Consider the following 27,650-nt stretch of genomic DNA (forward strand, 5'->3'; position numbering starts at 1 on the left):
CCCGCGAGGCGAGGCGACGCGGAGCGGCAGCGGCGCCCGAGCGAGCGAGCGAGCGACATGAGCCCAGGTGGGTGCCGCGGGGCGGCGGGGCCCGCCTCAGCCGCGCGCACGGGCCCTGGGCGCGGCGCGCGGGCAGAGCCCGGCCCGGCCCGCCCCGCCCCTCGCGCGGGCACGGCCCGCCGGCCCCGGGGCGCTGGGGCGGGCGGCCGCCGCGCCGACTCCGGAGCCCGCGCCCGGCGCGCGGGGGCGGGCGCCGCCTTCGGGGGGGCGGGCGCCGGCGCGGCGCGCGGCGCGCGTGCGGCGCCTCTCCGAGCGAGGAGCCGGCGGGAGAGCCGGGAGGGCCCGGCGCCCCCGCGGGAGGCCCCCGTGCGCCGCCAGGGGACGGGGCCCGCCCGCTCCGGCCCCTCGCGTGTGCGGGGGCCGATCCTCGGGCCCGCTCCGAGCAGGCGGCTTGCTCGGGCCTGGGCGGCGGCGGGGCTCCCTGCGCGGCAGGCTGCGGGCCCGGGCCAGCCCCAGCCAAGCCCGCGGGCCGGACTTCTGATGGCACCGCTGGCCCGCGCCCTGCGCCCGCCTGCCCGAGCGCCAGCCCCGTGGAGCGGGGCGGCGCCTCTCGAGTAGACATGCATTGGCCCCGGGCGCCCTCCGTGCCCGTGGACGCGCCCGCCCTTTCCCTGGCTGGGCCCCGGCCCCCGACGCCCTCCCCCGGCCGTTCGCACGACCGCTGGACGTGGTGGCGCCCGGCACGCGCGTGCGGAGAAGCCGCGCGCCGCCGCCGGCGCTCCCAGGTGAAGCTTTTCTCGGGCAGCCGCCTTGCCTCGTCCGCAGAAAATCCGCTGAGCGGGAAGACGGAGCAGCAGCCGCGCCTTGGTGGTTTATTTCATCTCGTTTCTGCGCCGCCCGACAGCCGGAGCTCCGCAAGAATGTTTTCATAGAATCGTGGGGTTGGAAGGGCCCGACGAGACCATCGAGCCCCCGCATGGGCAGGGAGCGTTTCAAAGCAGCGGCCCCTGGGGCGCCTGTGCGGCAGATCCACTGGTTGCCCGGGGCCAAGGTGCCAGAAGGCTCGGCCCCCCACAGCCTGCCCCACGCAGGCCAGCCTTCCCGGCCTGGCGCCCTCCAGACTTCCTGGACTGCACCTACCCCCACTGGCCCTGCTGGCTGGGAATGATGGGAGTTGCAGTCCCACCCCCCTGGAGGGCACAAGGCTGGGGAAGACAGTGCCAGGCTGGCAGCGCCAGGGGTGCTGTGGAGGGAAGAGCAGAAGCCTGCCTGAAGCTCCACGGAAGCAGGCGTGGTAGAGTCCTCTTCCACATCCATGGAGGCGCTTCATCCGAGGCCTGTGAGCCCAATGTGGCAGCCCTAGATCTTTGCATCAGCTCTGGGAGGCAGTGCTGGCCAGAGCCCTTGAAGTTTGCAAAGTCCTTCGTTGGCAGAGCCGGATGGGCAATGAAGTATGAGTCCCCTGGACTGCAAGGAGGTCAAATCAGTCCATCCTAAAGGAAATCAACCCTGAGTGCTCATTGGAAGGACAGATACTGAAGCTGAAGCTCCAATATTTTGGCCACCTAATGCGAAGAGAAAACTCTCTGGAAAAGACCCTGATGCTGGGAAAGACTGAAGGCAAAAGGAGAAGGGGACGGCAGAGGATGAGATGGCTAGATAGCATCACCGATGCAATGAATATGAACCTGAGCACGCTCCGGGAGAGAGCGCAGGACAGGAAGGCCTGTGGTCCATGGGGTCACGAAGAGTCAGACACGACTGAACAACAACAACATAGCGGAGCAAGGTGCTAAGGGGCGTGTGCAGGACGCTTTGTCCTTGAAGGGCTTTCAGAGGCTGGTGCCAGGTTTGCCTGGAAAGAGGTGGGCTCATTCGGAAGGGGGGAGCCCCCGGGTGGGCTCTGGATGCCAAAAGGTCCAGAAAACTTCCATCGCTTCTGATGCTTTAAGCCGGGTGCCTGCTGCCCATAGGAAGTTGAGCTCTTGTGACCCAGGCAGTCCTTTCCAGCTCAGAGGCACAAGTTGGCAGGGAACCACTATGCTGGAAGAGACCTCTGGAGTCACAGAGTACTGTCTGGAAGCCTGCTTAAAGCCTCTCTGTTGGGAAGAATCAGGCCCCAGCGTAAGTCCTCATCTCTCTACCCACATTTGCTGCAGGGTCATGTTGCCGCTGCCTTGTGGCTCTCTGCTGCCAATGTGGTGCCCGATGGCTGCATCAGAATTGCCCTGCTCGATCAGAAGGTGGCCAACCAGATGCCTCCAGAAAGCCGCCCAGGAGGGCACGAGGGCCACGGCCTTGCCCTGTGGCCTGTCCCCAGCATGTGTTGCTCAGGGGTATTCTGCCTCTGAGCATGGATGTTGTACCAGCTAATAGCTGGCGATGGGTCTTTCCTCCACGAATCTGTCCAGTCCTTCACTGAAAGGGGGAGGCATCCTATCACGGCCCTATGTGGTGACGTGCAGACTCCGTGGTTTGGGAGTCTGCGCTCCCCCCTCGCTTTTCCATGGGGAATGGTGTGCCATCCATGAGAGCCCAAGGCGCCTTTTCTCCACTTTCCCATAGTTGGGAGGCTGAAAATCTGCCCCAGCCTCTCCCATTTAACTGGGTAGAAGTTCTGACCCGTTTTGTCCACCGTACACACCGGCCTCTGCAGTTTTGAGAGGTGGCATCCCCAAGGAACGCATTTGTCTGCAGGGTGACGAGCCTCTACATCTGAGGCAGAAGCGTGCCATGAGATCTCTTGCAGTACGGCAGGAGGTCCCTGAGCCGACTTCTTGGGTTGTGCGTGGCGGCCTCTGTGGCACCCCTGACCACTTAGGCCCACCTATAAGCAAGCCACAACAGTCCTGGTATACTGAAAGTAAGCTGACAGGTGGCGCCTTCAGGCAAACCAGTTTCACTTTGTGGGCCTGCAGAGAGCTTGCTACCTCTCGGTTTTAACTCCCGGTACATCACTGCTTCTGCATGCAGTGAGCCTGCTTTAATTGTGCACATCTTGCTGTTACCGGGTAGTCTTTTGGCGACTGTTCTGTTCTGCTCGGGCATCAGCTGACCTAGGAGCTGAGCCAGGATAGCTTTGCGTAAAGCTTTTTGTTGCGAGCCTGGTCTATCATCTGCCAGTCAAGCAGTCACGATCTGTTGCTTCCCCTGCCTGCAATGGTCTGCCTGGCATCGGCTGTGCTGCGTCAGGTTGCGGTTCACGTTTCAGAAACGGCGTGGGAGGTATCAGAATCAGCCACAGCTCCACTTCGGTCTGTCCTTGGTCGGATACTCCGAGCCAGAGGGCGTGTCAGGACTGACAGTTTCCATGGGGTGGGGGGCTGCCTTCCTCAGTGCAGCCCTTGGCGGCTTGCTTTCTGTCCCTGCCCTCCCCCAAGCCTTGGAATCAAGGCCTCTCTGGTCGGAGGTGGGTGTGTGGAGAACCTTTCCGCCAGCAAGGTTCCCTATGCAGCAAGACGCAAAGGCGCATGAGGGTCCGGCCAGAGGATCAGAGAGGCATGGAGCTTGTGAAACGGGCTGCCTTGCTTTAGCCAGGGGAGTTTCTGCTCCATCTCCTGGGAGGTCTTTTCCCTGACTGTGTGGGAAGGATTTGCCCCGAGGAACACCACGTTTAGCAGAGTGACATGACTCGCATGAATCAGCTACAGACGGGCCAGGCGGTGGGACTGAGAGCCATGGAGCTTTGAGCTGGAAGTCCCTGTTTGCAGACTCGATACTCAGCCACGAATTCTTCATTCAACCGCTTCTTCTCAGCCCCGACACCCTCCTCGAAGGCTGACCTACATCACAAGGTTGTTGGTGTAGCACAAGCTTTGCGCGCAGACAGGCACGGGTTCAAACTGGCTGCTGTAGCTCAAAGGATCTCAGGAAGGAGGAGGTGACAGGAAAGCCCCTTCCCTGCCTGAGACCACCCTGGAGAGCTGTGCCAGACAACGCTGGGCTTAGATGATCAAACCACCCGATCAGGTCTAAGGCTGTTTCCTATCCTATGTCGTCATGATGGCTTAAAGCATGGGGGATGCTGGGAGTTGTAGTCCAGCACATGTGTGGAGAGCCCCAGGTTGGGGAAATCTGGCCTAAAGAATGCCCGTGAAGCCTCTGAGCTCTTAAAAGCATGAGGTAAATATGACAGTCCTCTTTTCCTCCCTTTAGGAGGGCGGGGGCAGGCGTCTCTTTGAAGCTTGATCAGGCCTGGTGCAGAGAAAGGTCCCCTCTTTCTCCCAGATGCGAGAGGCTTTTGCCGATCCTGGCTGCTTCTATTGGAACCCAGCATTCCATGATCCGAAGGCCTCTTCAGTCTCCTCCTCTTTCAAACCATGTGTGTTTAGTTGTAGAGAAGTGCTGGTGGGAAAAGAACAAGGCTTCCCATCCTCACCATCCAGTGGCTAACTGAATTGCATTTGGGCTAGTTCGCAACAGCTTAATTTACAGGCTGCCTTTTGCCGGTGGGCTCAGAGTGGGTCCTGGCAACTGGATGTCAAGCGACAGGTTCAAGGGCTCTCACCTAGCCCTCTAAGCTAGTTTAGCACAAGCAAAATTGGGGAAATGAGGCAAGGCGAGGCAAGCAAACAAAACATGAGATGCTACATAAAGAAGGGGGATTAGAAGTGGCCGGGAAGGCGACGTCCCTTGTGAATGTCAATAACAGCGTGGTGCTGGTGGTGGTACTGGGTGGCTCTTCCTGCCCAGGGAATCCACCCGTGGCCAAGCCAGCTGTGCAGAGTGCAGGGCCCATGTGACCACTCGCTTTTTCCCGCATGGTCCTTTCTTTAATGTCCCTAAGGCAGCCTTCCTCAACCAGGCACCTTGGAGATGTTGTGGACATCAACTCCCATCGGTCCCGCCCAACAAGGCCAATGGCTAGGCATTCTGGGAGTTGTAGTCCAAAACATCTGAAAGGCACCAGGTTGGGGGAGGCCGTCCTGAGGAACAGGGCGACAGACCTGCCTGAAAGGGGAGGGGGCAGGGGGCAGCATCGTGCATCCAGGCCCTCATCTCCCAACCCAGGACTCCCTTTTGGAGGGAGAAGAGAGAGGCAGCGCGTCTTTAAGAAGCCCCCCTCTGCCCATCCATTGAAACCTAGCTCCTGGGTGGCAGGTGGGGGGCACACAGAGCATTGGACAAAGCAGGCCCCTGGTGCAGTGGAAGTTGTGGGGACCCAGTGTGTCTTTGGAAGAAAAAGTTGGAGAGTGGGACTGCAAGGGGCTCAAGTGAGGGAGAGGGAGGGGAAAGGGCTGAAGCCCCCCAGGACACTCCTCCCGTCCACCTATATAGGTCTTTACTTGGCCCTGCACATACAAACACCGGTTCCTGGGCTGTGTCGCTCAGATACACTGTGGCGTCACCAATAAGCAGAGCCAAGCCTGGGGCTCTGCAGACGGGCAGGGTCAGTGCTCAGAAGCTCTCAGGGATGTAGGGGGGATGCTGCCCCGGGAGCCCCTTTGCAGTGGGGACAAAACCTCCCCCCCCCCCATGCTGGACACTGGGTAGCCTAGAAGGACTGCACAGGAGGGCAGAATGCACCATTGTGGGGAAAGTACAGAGAAATGCCCTCGTGCGAACAACGTTCACAGTAAAAGACGTGCTGCTTTCCTCGGCAAGATGCATGGAAGCATGTGAAAACCCTGTCCCGTTCTGCTGAGAAAAGCAGCAAGTTAGTTAACGGCGGTGCACCATCCCCAAATGGTGTGGGGTGCATGTCTTTTCTATGTGGGTAACCTGTGCCAGAGTACCACAAGTTCTGTCAAAGGAATCGTGGCCTTTGGCGTCTGAGAAGACCCTCCCCCAAAAGGTGAAGCTCATTTTTCCTTTCTGCGACCAGGCTCCAAAGTTGAAAGGCCAGCCTGCGGGGGGGGGGGGGGCGGGGGGGGGCTTCTGCAGTGCCTGTATGGTCTTGCTCTTGGGGCACGGAAGCCTCTGACTCGGATGGGCTGAGCTGGGGTTATATTATGGAATGTTTATGAACTTAACATCCCAGCAGGCTCAGGAACAGGACTGTTGGAATGTTTGCAGTCCACTTTCTGTAAGAGCAGGATAAGTTGTCGTTTGGCTGGGCTTGCACCCACACACAGGCTGTGGAGAAGAGTGGCTTTGTGGGGATGACAGAACTGGGGTGAGGTTCCAGGAGATGTGGAAAGCCAGGAGGTGGGGGTGGAGTGGCGGCAGAGGCAGGCTAGATGGCTGAAGGAAGACCACAGAGTGGGCAATCGATGGAGAAACAAGAACCAGAGAGAAGGGCAGCGGATGAGGCTGTATTTCGCATGCTGGCTTGGATTAGCAGGGCGCGTTTTTGTACTTGTAGTATATTTGACAGCACTGGAGGCCGCATTTTGTGGCCTCTTGGCTTCTGCGCCATTGCTTGCTTGCCTCGCACTCTGCGTGAAGGAGAGGTGGTATGTGTGGTGTCTCTCTGTCTGTTCTGTGTCTGGAGTGTGTGTGCTTGTGCTCTAGATGAGCAAAAATAAAATAAACATGGGTTTAAACATTTTAAATTAGATTTTGAAATTAAAGATATATATCATTGGTTTGTCTCTTTCAGAATAGCCTGGTTAAAATTAAATCTGAAGACAAGCATGTTAACTTTACACTTAGTGTCTGCACTTGGACACAACACTAAACTTTAGTGCTACTTGAACAAGCCTCAGAATCATGCACTCCACCCTCCCCTCTCTTCTGATGTGGCACAAGATCAGAATCAGTTGGTTCTGTTCTCAACTAACCATGGTTTATCATTATGTCTGAACCGGGACAAACTATGGTTAGTTTCCACTATCATTTGTCCAAAGAAGTCAATTTCAAACCGTAGTTTACAACCCTGGCTCATTTGCAGGACCCGTGGTTAAAGCTAGCCACCATTCCTGATTTGGACAGAATAACAAACTGCAGCTAGTTTTAGATGGAAGCAAAAGCTTTTGGTCTCCTGCTTGGGGTCATGCTGGAGGAGGGGAGGGGGTGTGCACCACCCGAAGCTCATTCATGTAGCACTAAACCACAGTTTAGAGTTACATCTGAATGATGCCCTACGCTCTTCAAACAGCATCAATGGCTCCCTATCAAACACATCAAGTTCCCCTTCTCTGTGTAAATAAAGTGCCACGGCCTTAATAGCAATGTGAGGTCAAGCTTTGTAAATATGTCACAATAGGTCATTATTATAGGCTTGATCATGGGGCCAGAGGCTGGCGGGTCATTATAGGTGCCAGGAATCTGCCCCAGGATCCAAATGCCACCCTGCCTGCCACTGGGAGCACCATCCGCCCTTCCCACCTGGGCATCTTGTAGACTCCTGTGGCTGTGCTCCTTAAGCACCTGAGCCTGCGCTTTGTTCAGTTCTCAGCATATATGTACTATAAGCAAACAAGGGCATTTCCTTGTTTCATCTTATGAAAACAAACTGCTTTGCATGGTAAGTACTGACCAGGCAAGCAAGCCTTCTGTCAGGAAAGTTCCCTTGAAAGATCTCCTGAAATCTTCCAAGCCACGCTACAGAGAGCAAAGGTTTAGGGTTGTGCTAGCTGCTTTGTGATTCCGTCATGGGGCGTGGTTGCAGAGGTCTGCAAAGACGTGAAACCAAAACAGATAGTGGAAATGCTTTTTTTACAGTGCGGTCTTATACATGTCAACTCAGAAGTAAGTCCCATTGAGTGAAATGAGGCTTACTCCCAGGTAAGTGAGCATAGGATTGCATGTTCTAAATTAACATGCTTTAGTGGCTGGGTCAGCGGTGGGGAACTTCAAGCGTGGGGGCCAAATCCGGCCCTCCTGGGGTCCCAGTCCAGCCCGACCCCCTTTCCCCAGCTTTCCTGGGTTTTGTGCAGTTCCAGCCCCCCTCCTTCTGAGAAGTTGGAATGCCTCTCCACAGGTGGAGTCACTGGCAGGAAGGGCTCAAAGCTACAGGACAGGGGTATGTAGGCCCCACCCCTTCTGCCCTTGGCCCCGCCCACCATTGGGATGTGGCCCCCAAGAGCTCATCCGAAATTAAATTCTGGCTGAAGGAGGTTCCCTAACTGGTTAACCAGTTAGCCTGCATCGTTGCTTAGGCTGCTGCCAGCACTTCAGACTGGGCCTGGACGGGGCCTGGCAGCCAGCATCACTGGTCGTGTGGTCCGAGCACCCGGCCCCTACTCAGGCATTTTTGAACTTGGCTTCAGTGTTCCCCTCCTGTAAAACAAGCAAATGTTCTGAGAGTGTCTTAGAAAGGATTAATCCATATTCCGCGCCATACATGTGACTTGACGTGCGGCCTGTGGCTGGGATGCTGGCAGGTGTAGTTCAACACATCGGGAGGGAACCGGGTTGGGGAAGGCTGGTGGGCCGAGAGGCTCTGTCCCTTCACCTGCTGACCCGTCTGGGCTGGTATCACAGTACTGCCTGGCCACTGTGAACGCCCCAAGCCTCGCCCCGATCCCTTCCAGTTCATTTGTTTTTTTCCTTGTTCGTACTATAGCAGGAGCTCTCTTTTGTTTTAGAGTGGGAGGGTTTTTTCCTCCCTAAAAAGTGAGAAGTGTCAGATAGAGAAGATGAGCACCGGAGGTGCTGCGGCCTTGGACTTTGTGCAGAACACAGTTTTCTCAGACACTTCTCATCTGACCAACTGGGAATAGCTTAATAGGGCAGGGGGGAAACCCTCAGATGGCTGTCCAAGACCTCCGGCCATCTCAGCCTGCACTACTAAACGGCCGCAGGCGTTGCGGTTACACAGAATGCTGTATTAGGTATGCTGGAAAGGCAACTGAAGATTGGGAATATGTGTAATTATTATGATAAAGGATATTCCTTTTTTGTCTGGGGTTCTTTCCAATAATAATAATAATTTAAACATTTGAATAGCAAATTTCAAGCGCTGATAGTGTTCCACATGCCTTATCTTGATCGTTGCTACACCAGTCCTCTAAGGCAGGCTGGTATACTTACCATCATACATTTTATGTGGGGAATACCTGAAGTCACTAAGGACGCTGTGCAAGAGTTATTTTTTAGTTCTCATCTGGCTGGTGTGGGGTTGAGGCCAAGGAAGAGATTCTTGCCTCAGGACCCCTCCTGGCTGAGCTAGGATTTGAGCCCCAGACTTGCTGGCCCGCACTCTCAGCCCCTGGCTCCACCCGCTCTCATCCTGGAGAGGACCCAGCACCGACACCCGCCACATCTGAGGCGGCTTAATTTTCAGGTGCTAGAAAACGTTTCCAAAGCCTCCGGCAGACTGGCGTGAGCATGGCCGGGTAGGCCAGAGGACCACCTCATGCAGACTTGCGCACAGATGTTGCTTTCCGCGACCCAAGAGTTTGCTTGGGGCAGCAGTCCTTTTGGGCCACCAGTGAAGCTAGAGATGTGAAAGTCTGGAAAAATTCTGGGAGGAGGCCCATTTTTCTCCTGTATTTTTCCAAAGACCAAAAAAAAAGTTTGTGGTTGGGGGGGGTGCTTTTCCCGTTTTTCCCTGTTCCCCCGCCCGCCCGCCTACCCAGTCTGAGGATCCCCCAGGTGGCTGCAGGGTAGATCCTGAGCTGCTCCCTCCATCCTGCATTGGCTCCTGCTGTTCCTGGAGAAGGAGGTTCCCCCCGGAATGGGGGTCCTCTGCAGCTCCAGCCCAGGGCATTTTGTGGCACCAAGCGGCTGCTGGCGTACAGCAAGGGACCTTGGCCGGGCAGGTGGTCCAGGGTGGGGGTGGGTCCTTTGGAGCCCCACGCGCAATGCTTGGCTGGAGCCAGGCCTGAGCAGAACCAGGCAGTCAGTTGGCCTCAGAGCTGGAGGGCCAAGGGCAGGCCGTGGAAGAGCCCCGGGGCTGTCTGGCCACCAGCCCTTCCTCCTGCCTGAGGCAGCCCACAGTGCAGAGGCCCACGGTGTGCGGCAGGAGTTCTCGTGCGAGAGCCCGGCAGCCACAGACCACAGAGGAAGGCCCAGCCCTGCTCTGTCATCCTTGCCAAGCAGGCCTGGGAGGGAGCTCCTCCGAGGCCCAGGCAGTCCCCCCCCCCCTGCGGCCGGGCCAAGGGACAGGGTGCCTGCGTCACCCAGAGAGGGCCCTTGAGGGCAGGCTCCGGCCTGAGCCCATCACCAGCTCCGACGCTGCGAGGACTGGCCCATGGTTAGGCCCTGAGGCCAGGCCCGCGTCGAGGCGGTGGCCGCTCAGTGGCGCTTCTGTGAGGGAGCGCTCCCCAGCAGGAGCCAGGTGCTGGGGGAGTGGGGGGGCCGCTGGGGCCCCTTAGGAAGTGATCTCTGTGGGGCCCGCCATGCAGAACGGCCCTGCAACGCCTTGGTGGGAAACCCCAGCCGGCCCAGCAGAGCAAGGAGGGGAGCGAAAAGCCTGCCAGGCGCTGCTTGTTTTCTTCCCTTTTTGATGCGTGTGAGATGAGTGACTTTTCCTTCCTGGGCAGGAGGCTGGTGGCCAGGGGCCCCAGCTGGAGCAGTGAGTCACGGGACTGCGGCCGGCCCGCTGTGTTCTCCCCCGCTTCCTCTTGCTCAAGCAGCAGCCCCGGGTGGAAGTTGCCTGCAGGCCCTGCTGGCTCTCCACAGAGCGGGCTGGCCAGGGCCCCGGCCTCCCTCGGAGGGCACGCCCTGGCGTTGCCCAGCCCCTGAGGCAAGGCAGGGCCTTCTTGGAATCGCAGGTGCTGCTCCGCACACAGGAAGGGGGAGCAGCGGGGGGCGCCGGCGGGCTGGGGCCTGCCTCCGCCGCTGGTGGAGCGCCATGGAGGCCGCGCACGGCACGCCGCTCTCCTCTGGCCAGCTGCTCTGGGCCTGTTTCTCCCGCTTTACCCCCAAACCCTGGTTTAACTCGTTTGCATCCCAGTCAAGGGGGCAACGCACCCTTGAGATAACAGTGAACCCGGGAGAGAACCGAGTTGTTGTTTTTAGAGTTGTATCAGTAAAACCCCTCAGTTGGCCTCATGGGATGCTGCCTCCTCCTTGGAAATGAAAGTTGGTGAGGTTTTTTTTAAAAAAGCGCTGCTCAATGTATTGCTGGTGTACTGTGTATTTGCCAAAATGCATGTCGTGGGCTGGGGGCCTGTGTACCTGGCACCTCCCCAGGGGCCTTCCAGACCACCCCAACCTGCTGCCAAAGACCCTGGGAGGAGGACGGAAGGGGATGGCTGTCACCCCTGCTCCCCCTCCCTTCCTCCAGGCTTCCCGAGAAGTTCCGGAAGTGGGTGCTCCTTCGGCTCCTGCAGCCCACGCCCATCCCCTGGTCCTCCGTCGGCCTTCATGCTCGTGAGTAGGCCCTCCCTTCCCAGCCAGACCGAGCCTCCACTCCTGACTTGTGGAGTCTCCCAGCCATGGTACTGGCAGCTTCGAGCTCCTCTCCTCTAAGGCCCGTGGCCGGAAAGACACGGCTGCTGCTGCTGTCCCCTCCCCTGGACAGGGCCTCGTTCTGGTGTCCCGGGCCCCCTCAGGCAAGCACATGCTGCAAAGACCAGCTCACCCGTGCCTGTGTTCTTCTAGCAGTATTGCGGCTGGCGGCGGGGGCTGGCCACAGCAGCCTCCCAGCCGGAGCCTGCCACAGCTTTGCCACGAGTGTCGCATGTGAAGAGGGGGAGGCCTGGGAGAGAGGAGGCTTGAGCCAGCGCAAGCCTCGCTCGTGTGTCCGACAGTGGCGAGGCAGGCGAGAGCGGCGGTGGGACCGGCCTCAGCAGGCCCCGCCCGTCTGGAGAGTCACGTCCACAGGCAGGAGGGCCCGGCTGGGCCACCAGGAGGTGGACGTGGCCCAGGAAGATGGCTGGGGTGTCTGCCTTCCTCACATTTCCACACCGTCACAAAAGCTGAAGTTCTGAAATGGGAAGAGAGCCTCCAGTTCCTCTGCTGTTTCTGGGAAGCTGCCTCTGTGGTGGCGATGGCGGCGTCGGCTCTTTTGTAATTTTCCCCCCTGCTGACTCTCCTCAGGATCCTCCCCATGTCTGCAGCCGGGGGGCGGGGGCTGCGGCACTGACAGCATCAGCCGCCTTGGCCTCCATTGGAGGGAGGTTGTGAAAGCCGAGTGCCCTGGGCTGTGCAAGGCAAAGGCCGGCGGGTCGGCCGCAGCAGAGGTGGCTCCTGAGCCCTCGTAGTCCAGCACCGTTGTGGCCTGCTGCCAGCTTGCGCGGCCTGTGGGTGAGTCTGCTGGGCACAGTTTGACTTTTGGGGATGGCTTAGTGGTTAAGACGCTGAACTGCAGACCGGAAGGTCGGCAGGACAGCAGTTCGAGACTCGAGTGCCGTGTGATGGAGTGAGCTGACTCTCAGTCCCAGCTCCTGCCAACCTAGCAGTTCAAAAGCAAGAAATTGCAAGTAGATAAATAGGTGCCGCTAAATAGGTGCCTCTTCGGCAGGAAAGGTAACAGCGTTCCGTGCACCTCGGTGTTCAGTCATGCTGGCCGCATGACCACGGAAGTGTCTTTGGACAGCGCCGGCTCTTCGGCTTAGAAACGGGGATGAGCACCACACCCTAGAGTCGTACACGACTGGTTGGGGACACCTTTACCTTTTTTTTTATAGGTACAAAGTTGCAATAAGAGCTACAGCAATTTTCCCCCCATGGTGTAGGCCTGGCTTCCTCTCGCCATTGCAGTGTAAATGACAGGTGTACACACCAGAGAATCAGAGGCTGGTTCAGCCTGTGCACCCCAATTCTTGTGCTTCAGTGGGCTGTCTGCCCCCTTTAAGTACCACATTCATGTTTATTCATTTAAATGTTCATTTGTCACCTTAATTTTTTTAATGAGTTGCAATACTGATCAAGTGGTGGGGAGAGATGGCTTGGTGACATCACAGGCACTAGCCAATTGGCCCCATACGCTGTACACAGCTTGCTTCTGTTATAGCACAGTCACAAAAAAGGGGTTCCCTGCGTTTGGCTCTGGAGGGAAAACGGCTTGCTGAACACAATGCGAGGAAGGTGCTTAAAGGGTGGCCCTGCCGCTCAAATAACATTATGTCTAATTGACCTTTGACGTTGCAAGACAAGACATAGTCGAAGTCGGATTAGCTGTGTGTGTGCATGTGCTCAGCACATCCCCATAACTCAAGTTCCCCGTTAAAGAAATGCACATTGTGCTCTCTTAACTGCGCCTGCAGTCTGCTTGTGGCAGACGCTACAGCCTGGAATGCAAGGGGTGATATCAGGGCGGTGGGGGACAGGCTGTGGTTCTGCCACACAACAGAGAAGGTTTGTTTTCCAGGTCAGGTTCTCTGGTGAGGCAGCAGTACGCAAATTCAGGCATTTCCATATTACTGCTGCTTTTGCATGGTGAATATAATGTGGGAAGAACACACTGCAGCCTCCCCCGAGCGCTTGGGATGTGGGCGTCCAGCGTGTCTGACTGTGGCCTCTCTGGAATTTTCCAGAGGCACTGACCAGAGGAGCAAAATGAGGGCATGTCGCTCGTCTCTGTATTGAGCAGGTTTTGACCAGGGCTTTGAAAGGACAGCGGCCCGGTCGAAGAGGAGCTCTGTGGGGCTCCCAAGCTTGTGCGCGCCCTCCCACAGGAGACGGATCCGCTCATGCTAGCCTCGCTGTGCCGCTCTGTCTCAGGCATACAAGCCAAGGGCTGCCGATGGGGTGCCTGGCACACAAACCGGAGCCCAGCCGGAAGGAGAGCGCGCGGCATGGAGCCGGGGCTGCTGGCCAGGATCGCAGGCAGGGGAGCTCTGGGCCTAGAGGGGTTTCACATGCAAAGGCTCCAGCAGCTACTTTGGGGTCCAGCTGCTCGGGCAGAGACTCCGGTAGCCGCAAAGATCTCGTGCACAGGAGTGGGGGGGAGAAAACCCGCCTGGCTCCCTGCAGGGGCCGGGGGGGACTTGGGCCCTGCCGCGAGGAGCATGCCGTGTGCCACAGCCCCGGGCGGGGCCGACTGGGGTGCCCGGGAGCCGGAACGGGGCCGTGCGGACGGGGGGCGGCCCGCTGGGCCTTGGCAAGGTGTTCCTCCAGGGGGCGGGAACTGTGAGGTCACCATGACGACAGGAAGAGCTGCCTCCCCCTCCGGAGGAAGCGCAGGAGGAGGGCCGGTGCCAGCTCCGGGTGTTTGCGGCCCTTGGGCAAGACCCCCCCGCGCCCCCGGTGAATCCACCTCCGTGCCACCATGGCCCCCCGTTGCTCCTCCTCCTCCTCCACTTCCTCCTCCACTTCCTCCTCACCGCTGCCACGTGCTGGCTTGGCAGGCAGGGGCAAGCAGCCACAGCACCTCCTGGTCCTCACCTCCACCGTCGTCTGGGCCGCCGCAGGAGGCAGGCAGGTGGCAACGGTGCAGTGAGGAGCAGAGCCGGGGGCTCTTGTGCGTGGGCCCCTGCCAGGGTGTGGGTCCTCAGCAGGTGCCTGGCCATGCCTACCCTTGGCGCTGGCCCTGGCAGACGCATTTAATTTCAGGGGGACGTTCGCTGGATGGGTGGGGACGGGGAAGCCACCAAGCTGCATTCTGCAGGGTGAGCCCCAGGCCTGCCTTGCCCTTCCCAGGATCCCTCTTGGGCCTGCTGGCTGTGGGATGCTGGGGGATGTAGCCCCACACATCTGGAGGGCAGGAGGCTGGAGAAGGCTGCAGAAGCACATCGCCTGTCCACCTTGCAAACCCGCATGCAGCAGGAGGGCCGTGGCTCAGTGGCCGAGCCCCCACTTTGCATGCAGGAGATCCCGGGTTAGATCCCCGGCAGAATCTCCAGGCAGGGCTGGGAAGGAATTCTGCCTGAACCCCTGGGGAGCTGCTGCTCCCAGTCCATTCCGGCAATACTGGGCTAGGTGGACCGAGGCAGGTCTGACTCGGGATACAGCAGCCTCCTCTGTTCCTGTGGCAGCACAAGATTCAGGGAGAAAGAAAGCAGAAAACGGGGCGGGGTGGACAGAACGAAGCCGTGGGAATGGTGGGAATGCAACAGGCTGGCCATGGTGTGGTGTGAATTACAGGTGAGTGACACATTGCAGCAAGCGAAAGAAGGCGCGTGTGACGCGTCCAAGGGAGCTGAGGCGGAGAGCGAGGAGGCCAAGCCCCAAGCAGGGAACTTCTGGCTCTTCTGCCGCTCTATAACAGTCATGATATACTTTCATGACTGTTATCTTTTCAGTACAGTTGGGATCTCCGTGAATTTAGTTTTTAATTTAATATTGGACCACAGTGAGACCCACACCACACCCTTAAAAACACTTCCAGGACCCCTGTTTTCTGAGAAAGTTTCCAAACAGGAGCAGAAGAATCCCTGTCCTCAGAACCAGCTCAAGGCACCGAGCTGTGAGCTTTCGAGGAAGGAGGAGATCGGGTAGGCAGCCTGCTGCCTTCCAAATATTTTGGAATAACCCCCCCCCCATAATCCCCGGCCATTGGCCATGCTGACTGGAGCTGATGGGAGTTGTAGCCCAAAGCATCTGGAGGGACCCCATGGCCTACCAGCAGTTCCCGCCGTGGGCAGACGTTCCATTACTCAACTGTGCTCAGGAAGTTTCGTGTCCTGCTCTGCAACCTGAACCATTGCCGCAACGCTGGCCTGCAGCTCCTGGAAGAACGGCCTCCTTCGTGGCCAGAGGCAGTTCCAGGCAGAGGACTCGGTGCCTGCAAGGGTGGCACAGCACCAGGACGTTGGCGGAGAACTCCATGGGCTGGGCCTGCCTGATGAGCGGCTGAGGACTAGGGGTGCTTCCAGCTGAGGCTTTTACCGTGCAGCTGCCCTGCCTCATTCACAGAACTTGCTGGAAAGACGGAACGGCTGCGCCCGGAAGGGCCCGGGTGTGCTCAGCCCTCCGCACCCCCTTCAGGCACAAGGTGGGAGTGGGGTGTCCAAGATCGGCCCCTGTGAGCGGGAGGCTGTGTGAAGCCTCTGGATTGGCCAGGCTTCCCAGGAAAACCTGGAGCATGTCCTCCAGCCGTTGCTGTGTCAACTTTCTGTTCTGCCTGCTGTCCCATATCCCCCCCCCCCCCCCGTCCAATGCAGTTCCAGCAATGATGACAGCACAGCAACCCTAGGTCCCTGTCCAGATCTGCCCGATGCGGGGCACAAGTTCTTCTGTGCAAGCCCCACAGGAATATAGGAAACTGCCATGTACTGAGTCAGATCCTTGGTCCAGCTAGCCCAGGATTGTTGAATTTGACTGGCAGCAGTGGCTCTCCAGAGTTTCAGGCAGGATTCTTTCCTTGCCTTACCTGGAGAATCCGGGGACCTGTCCCCCCCACCCCCCGCATGCAAAGCATGTGCTCCATCACACTGAGGTATGGCCCCACCATAGAACGGTGTCGTCTTACGCTGCTCCCATTAATGAGGCTTTCTGTGGAGAACGTCCCCTGCAGAAGCATGGGTGGGGGGATTTTCTGGCTCAGGCACCAGACTGTCTTGGGCTGTCCCGGCCTCGCTGGTTTCCTGTTTAGATTTCTGCAAACTGCTCTTCATTTCCTCTTCTCTAGCAGTGAAGCCAGCCACACCCACGTCCTCGATCCTTTCCTCCGTGGACCGGGGCGGGGAAATGGAACGGTCGTGCGTTGGGACACAGCCTCTTGCCACTCTCTTCTCCCTCAGACCCAGAATGGGATCCACCCAATAGCCAGGACCAGATGGCTAAAACAGAAGACTGGGCCAGGGATCCACCTAGTCCAGCATCTGGTAGCAGATCAGTCCTCCATGAGCTCTTCTGTTATACTGCGGGGGCGGGGGGCATCTTAACAGCATCTGGGGCGGCCACACGGTCTCCCCATCCCTGTGTTACACACTTGAAAAGGATGAGACAAAATCATGGAGAGATCAGCCAAGTGGCGCTAGCCATGAGACCCAAATAGGGCCTCCATGTTCAGACACAGTGTGCCTCCATGTCACAAACAGGCATGTCACAAAGAACAGAGCTGTTGCCTGTGAGCCTGGTCTGACCTGCAGAGTGCAGAAGGTGTCTGGCTGTGTGTGTGGGGGGGGGGGGTGGTTGCAAGTCTCCAAGATGCGTAGATCCAGCCCATGAATGGCTTTGAAAGCAAGCACTGGTACTTTTAATTGGGCCTGGGAGCGGATAGGCAGCCGGCGTAACTGTTGCAATGCTGGCTGGAAATGTTCCTTACATCACTCAGGTGAGCAGTGATCTACTGCAGCAGCCGTGACTTCTTGGTTGTCTTCAGGGGTAGCCCAGCATAAAGCAGACTGAAGTCGTCTATCCTAGAGATTATCAGAGCATACATAAGCATGGCACGATCCTCCCTCTCTAGAACAGGGGGACCACCGCACTAGAGGAAGCTGGTAAAAGGCACTCCCAGCCTCTTCCGCTGCCTGCTTATCCGGGGGTATTCCAGTCTCTGAGCCTGCTCAGGCGGGAAATGGCTGTTCTGTTGAACACAGGCTCAAAAGATCCCTCCAGGGCATGACCCACAGGGCCCCCTCCATCCTGCTGAAGCGTCTTTCATCACCACCTTGGCTCATCCGAGGCTTCCAGGTGCTCGTTCCGCATGGGCTCTGGTTGCTTCTCGGTGCTTGCTGAGCCTTATCAGCATCTTGATGGCGTGCAGGGTGGGAGCTCCAGCATAGCCTCCTCCAACCCGATGTCCTTCAGGCGCATTGAACTGCGACTCCCGTCATCCCCAACCAGCGTGGCCAATGGAGTGGTAGTCCAACACATTTGGAAGACACCGGGTTGCGGGAGGCTGCACCAGAGAGGCTGTTTGTGTAGAGTTGCTGAATGGCCCTGGTGATGGCGCCGAGCCCTCTGGCGCACCACAGGGCAGCTGCTCTTGGGTTTGAGGTGGCATTGTTCATGACAGCAGCATCCTCTGACTACAGTCTGACAGGCAAACCCTTGGTCTGAGCTGCCTGGACTCTCAGGACTGCAACACTGCCCGCACGCTAGTGGAACAGGAAGCCAGCGGATCCAGCCTCGATTGGAAACGTGCCGAAACACTCATTTCCGGAATGGGGCAGCTCAACGGAGCTCAGGGAAGGGAGCTCTGCTGACCTGTCCCGTTCTGGAAACTAGCATTTCTGGGGTTGCTGTCAGAAGCACCGGTTCCCGTTGTGCTTGCAGTGCAGCCCTTCTTAACTAGAATACAGTACATTCAAAATTTATTTTATGCATTTATTGCATTTCTATACCACCTTTCTACCAAGGCACCCAAGGAGATTTGTACTTTCTAATTACTGGAACAAGCAAATGTTACCCTCAACACACACCCCACCAAGCCATCATGGAGCTTTCTCAGGCACAGGTCTGAAGTAGCCCCAGGGAAAGCAGCCCCAACAGAGGGAAAGGAGAAACCCACGTCCACAGTGGCCTCTGACTTCCATCTCCAGAGGCATAAGAGCAGCCCTGTTGGTCTGTTGCAGCAAAAACAGCAGCAGAGGGTCTTGTGGCACCTTCAGGAATAACGTGCGTGTGACAGAGGCTACAAAGGCTTCTTATGCCGTGATACTTGTGTTGGTCTTGAAGGTGGCACAAGACTCTGTTGCATAGACCTTAATGGAACGCAAAGGAGAGGAATGACAGATTATAGAGAGAGGTGGATCTGTGACAGAACGTTACTAAATTATGGAAACAAAGTTTTGCATAGACCTTTTAACAGTTGGACACTTCCAGCCATCCCAGCAAGGTAATCAGCCGTCGCTCATGCAAAACGTGCTCTACCAATGAGACGGGAAGGGCCATAGCGCCGCGGCAGAGCCCCTGCTTTGCGTGTGGAAGGTGCCAGGTTCAGACCTGCCAGCACCTCCAATTCAGGCTGGGAAAGGCCCGTGCCTGAGTCCTGGAGGGAGAGCCCTTGCTGCCAGCCAGTGCAGACAATACTGGGCCGGATGGACCAAGGGGGCCTGGCCCCATAGAAGGCAGCTTCCTTTGTTCCTATGGAGTTAAGACCCATCCCCATTAAAAGCAGGGCAGGGCTAATCACACGAATATAGGAAGCTGCCTTCTCCTGGGTCAGATTGTTAGTCCAGCTAAGAACATAAGAGGCATGCTGTTGAATCGGACTAAAAGTCAGTCTAGACCAGCATCCTGCTTCCAACGGTGGACAGTCAAATGCCTCCAAGAAGCCCACAAGCAGGGCCCAAAGGCAAGTGCTCTTTGTCTCCCAGGTACTGGTATTTCGTGGCCCTGAACTGAGGTTTATCGGACTCTTGTGACTAGTAGCTGTTGCTGGGTTGATCTTCTAGCCCTCTTTGGTCTGCTTTGACTGCTAGGTGTCAGGCAGAGAAGTGTCATTCCAGACCTGTAGCTGGAGGTCCTCTGAAGTGGAAATGCCAGGGACTGAAAATGGAGCGATGGTACGATTTTCACCAAGTCAGTGGTGCCTGGATACTTCCACGGAGAACAGGAGCCACCCTTTCTGAAAAAACGTGAGGCTTTGCCAGCAGCGCGCACGTGCGATCTCTTGCTTCGAGCCAAGTCCCTAAGAGGGCTCATTGAAACTGCCAGAGGACGCTTTGCTGCATCCATCACAGCTCAGTGTGGAGAGATTCCCAAATTTAACAGGTGGCTGTCTCCAGCTGCGAGTGACATTTCTGGCGTGCTTCCTCTTGCCTTCCATCTTGCTTTGAGCTCTGGCCTACTTTGCCGAACTTCTCTTATCTGGGAAGCAAAGTGCATGAGAGGACAGCATTTGGCGAGAGGCGCAGAGCTCAGCCCTGCCAAGAAACCTTTTGTGTGTCTCGGTTGCTCTTCTCTGAATTCTCAGTTGTTGTCTTCAGATGTGATTAACAGTAATCAGAGCCGGACGCTGCACTCCGGCTGAGCCCTAAGCAGGGCTAAATATATCGAGGGCTACTGTTCTATTTACTGAGCAGGCCTCTTCCTCCCCTCCCTACCGCCTGCTCCTGCTCCAGGCTCCTTAACGGTTGCCTGCTGGGGGCCGATGGCACACTCCAGGTGGCTTCCTGTCTGTGGGCAGGCCATGGAAGGGAAGGGGAGGCCAAAGACCCACAGATGAGCAGGGGCGAATGAGGAGAAGCCAGGCCGCCCTGCGGGGGCAGGTTGGATGGTTCCAGAAGAGCTTTGCCAAAAGGGGGGAGGGGGCTGATCCAAGCCTACGGTGGCACAGCAGAAGGTGCAGACAGAGGAGTGTGGGGACGAGGCACCGGACACCCAACGCACAGGAATGTGCACAGATTGCAGAGCGAGGGGGGTGGGGAGGGCTGTAGGCCTGATTCAGACACGTGATCTGCACTGCAGTCGCTGCTGTGTCATTTGGGTTTGGGTGTGGCTGCAAGAACAGTTGAGCCCCCTGAGGCACCCTGGAGCCCATCTAGGGCTTTGTGCCAGTGGGGATAGACCTATACTTTTCTTGATGGGGCAATTTCTGGGCAGGGGGAATTCATGTGCAACTCTACCAGGGAATTCCCCTGGGTTTTTCCTCCCCTGCAAGCAGCATATTGCACTGTAGATAGCCAAGAAGAGGGAGTGCATTTCTGACATGGTCGAAGCGAACATCTTCCTTCCTTGTTCCTCTGTTTGCAGCACAGGTCCTTTTATAACTTCACACAAAAGTGCCCCATGATATCCTGATGAGCAAACTAGCTCAAAGTGGGCTAGGTGAAAAAACGATCCGGTGGATCCACAGTTGGCTACAGAATCGGACTCAAAGAGTGCTTATCAATGGGACCTTCTCAAACTGGGGAGAGGTAACGAGTGGGGTACCGCAGGGCTCAGTCCTGGGCCCAGTGCTCTTCCATATTTTTATGAATGACTTGGAGGAGGAGGTGCAGGGAATGCTGATCAAATTTGCAGATGACACAAAATTGGGAGGGATAGCTAATACTTTGGAAGACAGAAACAAAATTCAAAGTGATCTGGATAGACTGGAGCGCTGGGCAGAAAACAACAAAATGACATTTAATAGGGACAAATGCCAAGTTCTGCACCTAGGAAAAAGAAACCAAATGCACAGTTACAAGATGGGGGTGGCTCAACCACACTACAAGCGAGAAGGATCTTGGAATTGTTGTTGATCACAAGCTGATATGAGCCAACAATGTGATGTGGCTGCAAAAAAGGCAAATGCTATTTTGGGCTGCATTCATGGAAGCATAGCTTCCAAATCCCGGGAAGTACTAGTTCCCCTCTCCTCAGCACTGGTTAGGCCTCATCTGGAGTACTGTGTCCAGTTCTGGGCACCACACTTGAAGAAGGATGCAGACAAACTAGAGAGGGTTCAGAGGAGGGCAACAAAGATGATCAGGGGACAGGAAACAAAAGCCCTCTGAAGAGAGACTGAAAGAACTGGGCATGTTTAGCCTTGAGAAGAGAAGACTGAGGGGAGATAGGATAGCACTCTTCAAGTATCTGAAAGGTTGTCACAGAGAAGAAGGCCAGGATCTCTTCTTGATCATCCCAGAGTGCAGGACACGGAAGAATGGGCTCAAGTGACAGGAAGCCAGATTCCGGCTGAACATCAGGAAGAACTTCCTGACTGTCAGAGCAATGCGACAATGGAACCAATTACCCAGGGAGGCGGTGGGCTTTCCCACACTGGATGCCTTCAAGATGAGGCTGGACAGCCATCTGTCGGGGATGCTCTGACTTGGATTCCTGCATTGAGCAGGGGGTTGGACTCGATGGCCTTGTAGGCCCCTTCCAACCCTACTATTCTATGATTCTATGATTCACTTTCTCCCACAATCCAACTCCCCCTGTGCCTAGTTGTTTTTGGAGAAAAGTTGTTAGGGAACAAAGGAACACAGCAGAACAAAACGGGAACAAGGGCAGACTATTGTGCTGCTTTTGGGATGTGGTGTAGTCCCCACAGGGTGATTTGAGCATGTCAGCTTCCCACAGAAGAGCATGGGCAGTAGATGAGGCTGGGGGTGGCTGCACCAGAATCCAGAGGTAGCCCAAGGGTTCTCCAGTCCTTGAATGGCTGAGGCTGGAGTCAGAAGCAAGGCCCAGAGGCTGGGCCCCAGGGATTCATGCCAGGGCCTGGCTAATCCAGTGGCTCCGTACTGCCTGCCGGTCACAAGCCCAGTGGTGCGCTGGGTTTGCTCAGGTGCAGAGGGAGGCAGGGGTGTGCACCAGGCCCGGGAGGTTCTGGCGCAAGGCCCAGAGTCCCTTCCAAAGACATGAAGCCCAGCACTGTCCACCCTGTGGAGACACCAGGCGAAATCCACAGGCAAAGAGCAGGGGGAGACCAACTGCCCCGCCCGGCTCTGACAAGTGAGTGAGCCACGCCACAGAGCACAGCCGAGAAGCCCCCCGCCCGCCCCGCCCCCAGGAAGGTTTTCTGCGGCCCAAACAGAGGGGCCTGTTGAGACAAGAGACTGACACCCAGCCACTTCATCAGACACATGAAGCGCCATCCGGGGGGGGGGGGGTTGCAAGCACTGAACTCGGGGAACCGAAGTACAGTAAATGCAGGCCGTGGCCGCTGCGTTATAGCGTACGTGCTTCCATGCGTACACACGTCGATTTAAGCTTGTATGTAATTATCAGAGGTCAGGTTGTTTTGCTCGTCGTTTCCCTTTGACGCCACTGCTTCTGCATCCCCCACCCCCACCATCCATGTGTGTCTCTCCCTGCCACTTTAGAGTAGCCCTCCATGCATTGGAGGAAGCAAGATCCAGCCCATGAAAGCCTGTGCAGCCACAAGTGTGTTGGTCTTTAAGACTTTGTTGAAAAGCCCAACGCATGTTGAGCTGTATCCAGCCCTCAGGTAGGAGGGATTCCATCAAGTAATAGGTGATCCACGAATCGCAAAGGGGGAGCTGTGATTTCTGCAACCACTTACAGCCTGAGTGTGAAGAAAAAGCCGCGTGCCGCTTTTCTTGCCAGTTGGAATTTCACTGGGGGACAGAGTTCCACATGGTCTGGTTTCTGCGATTGTCTGTCTTTGTCCAAGGTTGCCTGCTTTGGGCAGGGCACAAACAGGACGGTGAGGACGGTGAACAAATCCAGACAGAGCGCTCTCGGCCTCAAATGCCCCGTCCAGCCCCTGGGAGTGCAAGAGACCTTCCCAGGTTCAAGGGAGGCATCTCATGCTTTCATGGCTCTGCTGGCTGGAGGCAGTGGGAAGACAGTTGCTTGTCCCTCAGGAGATGGGAGAGGCGGTTTGCAGGGGACGGAGGAAGCCCGTGGGCAGCTGCCAGGCAGCCCCAAAGCAGCTCCAAGCTGCTGGCTGCTGCTGCAGAGGGGGAAGTGATTCAGAGGCAAGCGCTGGATCACAAGTCTCTGGTGAGGTCACAGCCGATGACTAAACCTAGGCAGAGCCCCTCCCAGGGCTGCAGGGAGGCCCAGCCGGAGCGGCACACAGCGCTGGGGCAAAGGGGCTGCACCTGGACGGTGGCCTTGGCGCACAGCCCCTTTCCGGGGGGGAGGCGGGTCTGCTTGTGAGGAGCAGAAGGATGTGCCATGACTGAAGCCCCAGCTGGCCATGAACTGGTGACTCCAGGATCTGGGGGGGGACGGGACGTTCAGTGGCTGGGTACGTGTAGGCTGCCTTGGCCAGCTGTCATGAGTTGGGGTGTGATGACCAGTGGCCTTTCCTCGCTCTCCCCCAGCACTGTCCAGCTCCAAGTACGGCAGAAGCTGCTGCATGGATCCTCCATGTTCAGGAGCAGCATGCCTCTCAAGACTGCTGCCTTCCTGTCCTGGTTGTGGGCTTCCCATTTGGGCATGTAGGTGGCCACCACAGGAAACAGGGCTGGGCTGGATAGGCTCCTGGCTGGATCTGACAGGACTCCTTTTATGTCATGTTGAAGGCTAGACAGCTGTAACACTGCCCCATCAGGATTGCCCTTGATGTCTGCCTGCTGGATGATTGACCTGGCACAAAGCAGGGCTGCCCCGACTCCCACTGCTGCATCCGCACCACCCGCTCCCTTGGACCTTTTGGCTTGGGCATGAGGCCTCGTCCTGCTTTTGACCCTTTGTACCACTCCCTGCCCCCAGTCCCATCCCTTCAACCCAGAGTGCTCTCTTGCCTTGAGCAGGTTAGCATGGGCCTTGGAAAAGGGTGTGGGCGGGGGAGGTATGTCTTGGCTGCTCTGCAGCTGTTGCACCCCCCCCCCCAAGCTGCTGATGGCTGGACCGGGGAGGTTAGAGCCTGTGTGAGAGAACAGCGGCGGCAGCCGCAGGCACTTGCCAAGGCCGGCTAGGCCCCTTGCGGTGCTGCTGCGGCTGCTAGTGGGGGTCAGGGCTCACCTGCATGCCCACCTCTCCCATAGGGCGCCTAGCCCTGCATGCATGCGCCTCCCTCGGTGCCCCTTAATATTGCGTGGTCCTGGCTGCTTAGCAGTAGCTCTCCTTCCTGAAGGGCGGGACAGGTTTAAAGCCAAAGCAAATTTTAAAAAAACACGTCTGGTCAGAAGTAAAGGGCATCACATGTGATGGGAATTTCAGGGCAATGACAGTTTGGGGGCCAGAAAGACAGTTAAACAGGAGTAGTCACACACACACACACACACACACACACACACACACACACACACACTGCAGCACCTGGCTTGAGGCCTTTGATGGGCTCTAAAGTAGATGAGTATTGGGAGAACTGCCTACACATTTCTCCCACCCAACTCCAGCACCGGGAGACTCCAGCAGGCATTGCTCATGGGGTAGAAGATTGCTTTTAGAGGTTACAGATACAATTCTTGGAAAGCTGAGTTTTGCACCAATGCATTAGGCGGACAAGGTAGTGTGGGCGCTTGTGCAAATAGGTGGGTTATCTGATGCACATTTGAGCCATGCCTTCTGCTGTACCTTGAATGGTGAGCTGGAGCAACATTAAAACACGCTCATTCCTCCACCTCATTGTGAAGATGAAAAACTTCCCGTAATCCCACTTCACACAAACCATTTGAAGCAGAAACACAAGTTATGACAATACTGTTTACCAACAGCATCAGCAGCACTTTTAAAGCTGCCAGCTGTATAAAAAATTTGCCCAAAGTGGCTTATATAATATTACAAATGTACGATATGTGGAAATTATAGTAAAGCAAGTAATAATACTACAGCCTTAAGTGTTGTAGACTTAAAGGAACAGCATCAAAGGGCTCTGAAGTGCATTGCTATTATTTCGTCAACTGTCAACACGTACAACTGTGCTGCAAGGGATGCTGTGATTAAATGAATGGCAAGCCAGGTGGGTCCTACTGAAATGGCTTTGATTAAGCTGGCCAGGCATGCTGGGCAGTGCCCCCCCCTTCTCACCCTGATCGTATCATCCTTCTCCGTCTTCCCCTTCAGACTGCTGAAGCAGCACTGAGAGGAGGTGCCTGAACTGCTGCGATGCAGAGCATCAAGTGCGTGGTGGTGGGCGACGGCGCAGTGGGCAAGACGTGCCTGCTGATCTGCTACACGACCAACGCCTTCCCCAATGAGTATATCCCCACTGTCTTCGACAACTACAGTGCACAGAACACAGTGGACGGCAGGACTATAAACCTCAATTTGTGGGACACAGCCGGCCAGGAGGAATATGACCGTCTCAGGACACTTTCCTACCCCCAGACCAACGTCTTTATCATCTGCTTCTCTGTTGCCAGCCCACCCTCCTATGAGAACGTGAAGCACAAGTGGTACCCAGAGGTGTGCCACCACTGCCCCGACGTGCCCATCCTTTTAGTGGGCACCAAGAAGGACCTCCGGGCCAACCCCGAGGCCTTGAAGAAGCTGAAGGAGCAGAACCAGCTGCCCGTCACCACCCAGCAAGGAATCAGCCTCTCCAAGCAGATCCATGCCGTCAAGTACATGGAGTGCTCCGCGCTCAACCAGGAGGGGATTAAAGATGTCTTCACAGAGGCCGTGAGAGCCGTCCTCAACCCGGCCCCGGCCAAGCCCAAAAAACCGTGTGTGCTCTTGTGAAGGATGCCTTCCAACACTCGCCTCCCCACCCCTGCTGCAAGCTGGTGATCCCTGGGGTGGGTGGTCCGTTGGGGACTCCAGAGAGCTGGATGCCCTTCCCATCCCACTGCCCCGGCTAGATGCAGGATCAGCGGCCCTCCTGCCTGTTTTTTTCCAGATGATTACGCCGAGAGAGACTCCCTCTCTCTGTGCCAGCTGGTTCCGTCACTTCTGCCCTGGCTTCCTTTTCCTTTGAAGGAAGGGTCACTCCGTCTGGGTACCCAGATACTCAGGCTGTTAACATTGACAACAGGGAAGAAGAGCCACATTTGCACTAATACATGCATAGCGTATCTGAGATGTCTTCTGTTGCTTGCAGCGAGGCCAAAACCCGCCTTCCCATTTGCTTGTCAGAAGCCCATTTCTGCCACGCCCTTCAAGGCAAAGGCTTTCTGCTGCCCAGTGCTCCACTCAACCTTTGGCCAAAACAAATGCTCCTAGATACTGTGGGCAGAAAGGACATCCCAGGCGGGCACAGACAAGATGCCAAAGACAGCAGTCTGCCGCGACGTGCCTCGTCAGCTGGTGTTCCGACTCGGGCCTAATAGACACTGTCTGTTGCAGCGGGCGGGGGCGGGGGCATGGCCAACAAGGTGCTGAGACACAGTTGGAAATTCTACCCAGCAGGCAGAATTGAAATGGCCTCCTAGTTAGAGTTTTGAACTTGACAGCTGCCACCAAAGAAGCTGCCTCTGCAGGCCCCTTGATTCTCAGAAGGGCATCCCTGAACCCCAACATCTCAGGCCCAGGGATCCCTCCCTCACCCCACTGCTGTCTTGTCTTTCTCAGAGAGGTTCCCTTCCAGCCACTGCACCTGGAACGCTTTCTTGCCTTCGGAATCCCATTGGACAGCACAACCAGTTTACAAAATGAGAGGTGATTTAAACCTGTGGGTCGTTTTTGTGCTTCTCTCTTCATTTCTTAAAAGATGGTATGGACATCCCATTCCTGGAGGAGTTCCTCTTCCTGAGTCAAGCTGTTCACAAGGCTGGAGGGTGTGGCCAAACTGGCTGCCTATGGTCCTTCCCCCCCTATTCCTTCTGGAAAAAAAGCTCTGCTTCTCCCCAGCCTGGAAGAAATTGGGTTTTTGCATTTCCACAGATGATAGAAGCCCATACCTCACAGTAAAAAGAACAAACTCCAGTTTCCTGCATTTAGCAGAACATTACAGACCCACCCCATCCCCTTACTGAAATTCTAACTCAGACCCCCTCTGGGTTCTGAAACCACACTTGGCCTGTCCATTAGTAGGCTCAGCCCCACAGTCATATGAACGAGAAACCTGTTCGAATGATTTTAAAGCCGAGATTCCTGGTGTCCTGGATGCCCAAGGAGATACTGAATGCTATGCTTTGGGCAATGCAATCAGGCTGGATTGCATCCTCATTCCGATTTTCTTTCCCCATTGCCTCCTGGTGCCTTTGCCACTGCAACCCCACACAGCCCAACATGGTGGTGACACTTCCTGCTTTTTCTTCATCTGACTAATGAACTTTGGGCTGTTACCTGGCTGCTGTTTGGATTGGGCAGGGCAGTGGCACGAGCCTCTGTGCAAGGGCAGCCTTGGCGTGTCTTCTTCCTTCAGCAAAGGAGGAAGTGACCTTCCTCTCTCAGCCGTGGTGCCTGTGTTTGCTCCTTTAAATTGTGTTGTGCAAAAGCATCCAGAGTGTTGTGCCTTGTCAGCCCAAAATAAAGACACAATCCTCAGTTCCCCCCATTTTTGGACTCGCCATAGCTGTGTTCCCATGAACAAAACTGAACAATGATGGTTGGGCATAAGGGGCGCTGCTGGGCCCTGGTTCTATTCCCCTGAGCCTCCTTTTTGAGAAGGTTTGGATAAGAATTGGCAGGCTTTGCCTTCTGTGAAATTTAAATAAATCCATCCTAGTAATTATACATCAGCATATGCAGATCTG

General features: G+C 56.4%; 1 protein-coding gene across 4 annotated transcripts; it reads left to right on the forward strand.

Moving 5' to 3' along the window:
• Positions 1-27,630, forward strand: RHOG (ras homolog family member G). 4 transcript variants are annotated; one of them, XM_084842173.1, is made up of 2 exons: positions 1-67; positions 25,078-27,630. In XM_084842173.1, the coding sequence occupies exon 2, from the start codon at positions 25,120-25,122 to the stop codon at positions 25,693-25,695; it is 576 nt and encodes a 191-aa protein (XP_084698299.1). In that variant the 5' UTR covers positions 1-67; positions 25,078-25,119; the 3' UTR covers positions 25,696-27,630. The 4 variants fall into 4 exon arrangements, with proteins under 4 accessions (XP_084698299.1, XP_084698301.1, XP_084698300.1 ...); XM_084842175.1 differs by lacking the exon at positions 1-67 and adding an exon at positions 826-1,789 and having other exon boundaries at positions 25,078-27,623; XM_084842174.1 differs by lacking the exon at positions 1-67 and adding an exon at positions 11,941-12,078 and having other exon boundaries at positions 25,078-27,629.
• Positions 27,631-27,650: the final 20 nt, after the last annotated feature.

This window comes from Heloderma suspectum, chromosome 3 (assembly GCF_057233095.1).
Source record: "Heloderma suspectum isolate Gila_16-S chromosome 3, 16-S_ref, whole genome shotgun sequence".
NCBI lineage: Eukaryota > Metazoa > Chordata > Lepidosauria > Squamata > Helodermatidae > Heloderma > Heloderma suspectum.

Excerpts from the sequence above, each read along its gene's own strand:
- RHOG (XM_084842173.1), top strand. The coding sequence starts at position 25,120 with ATGCAGAGCATCAAGTGCGTGGTGGTGGGCGACGGCGCAGTGGGCAAG.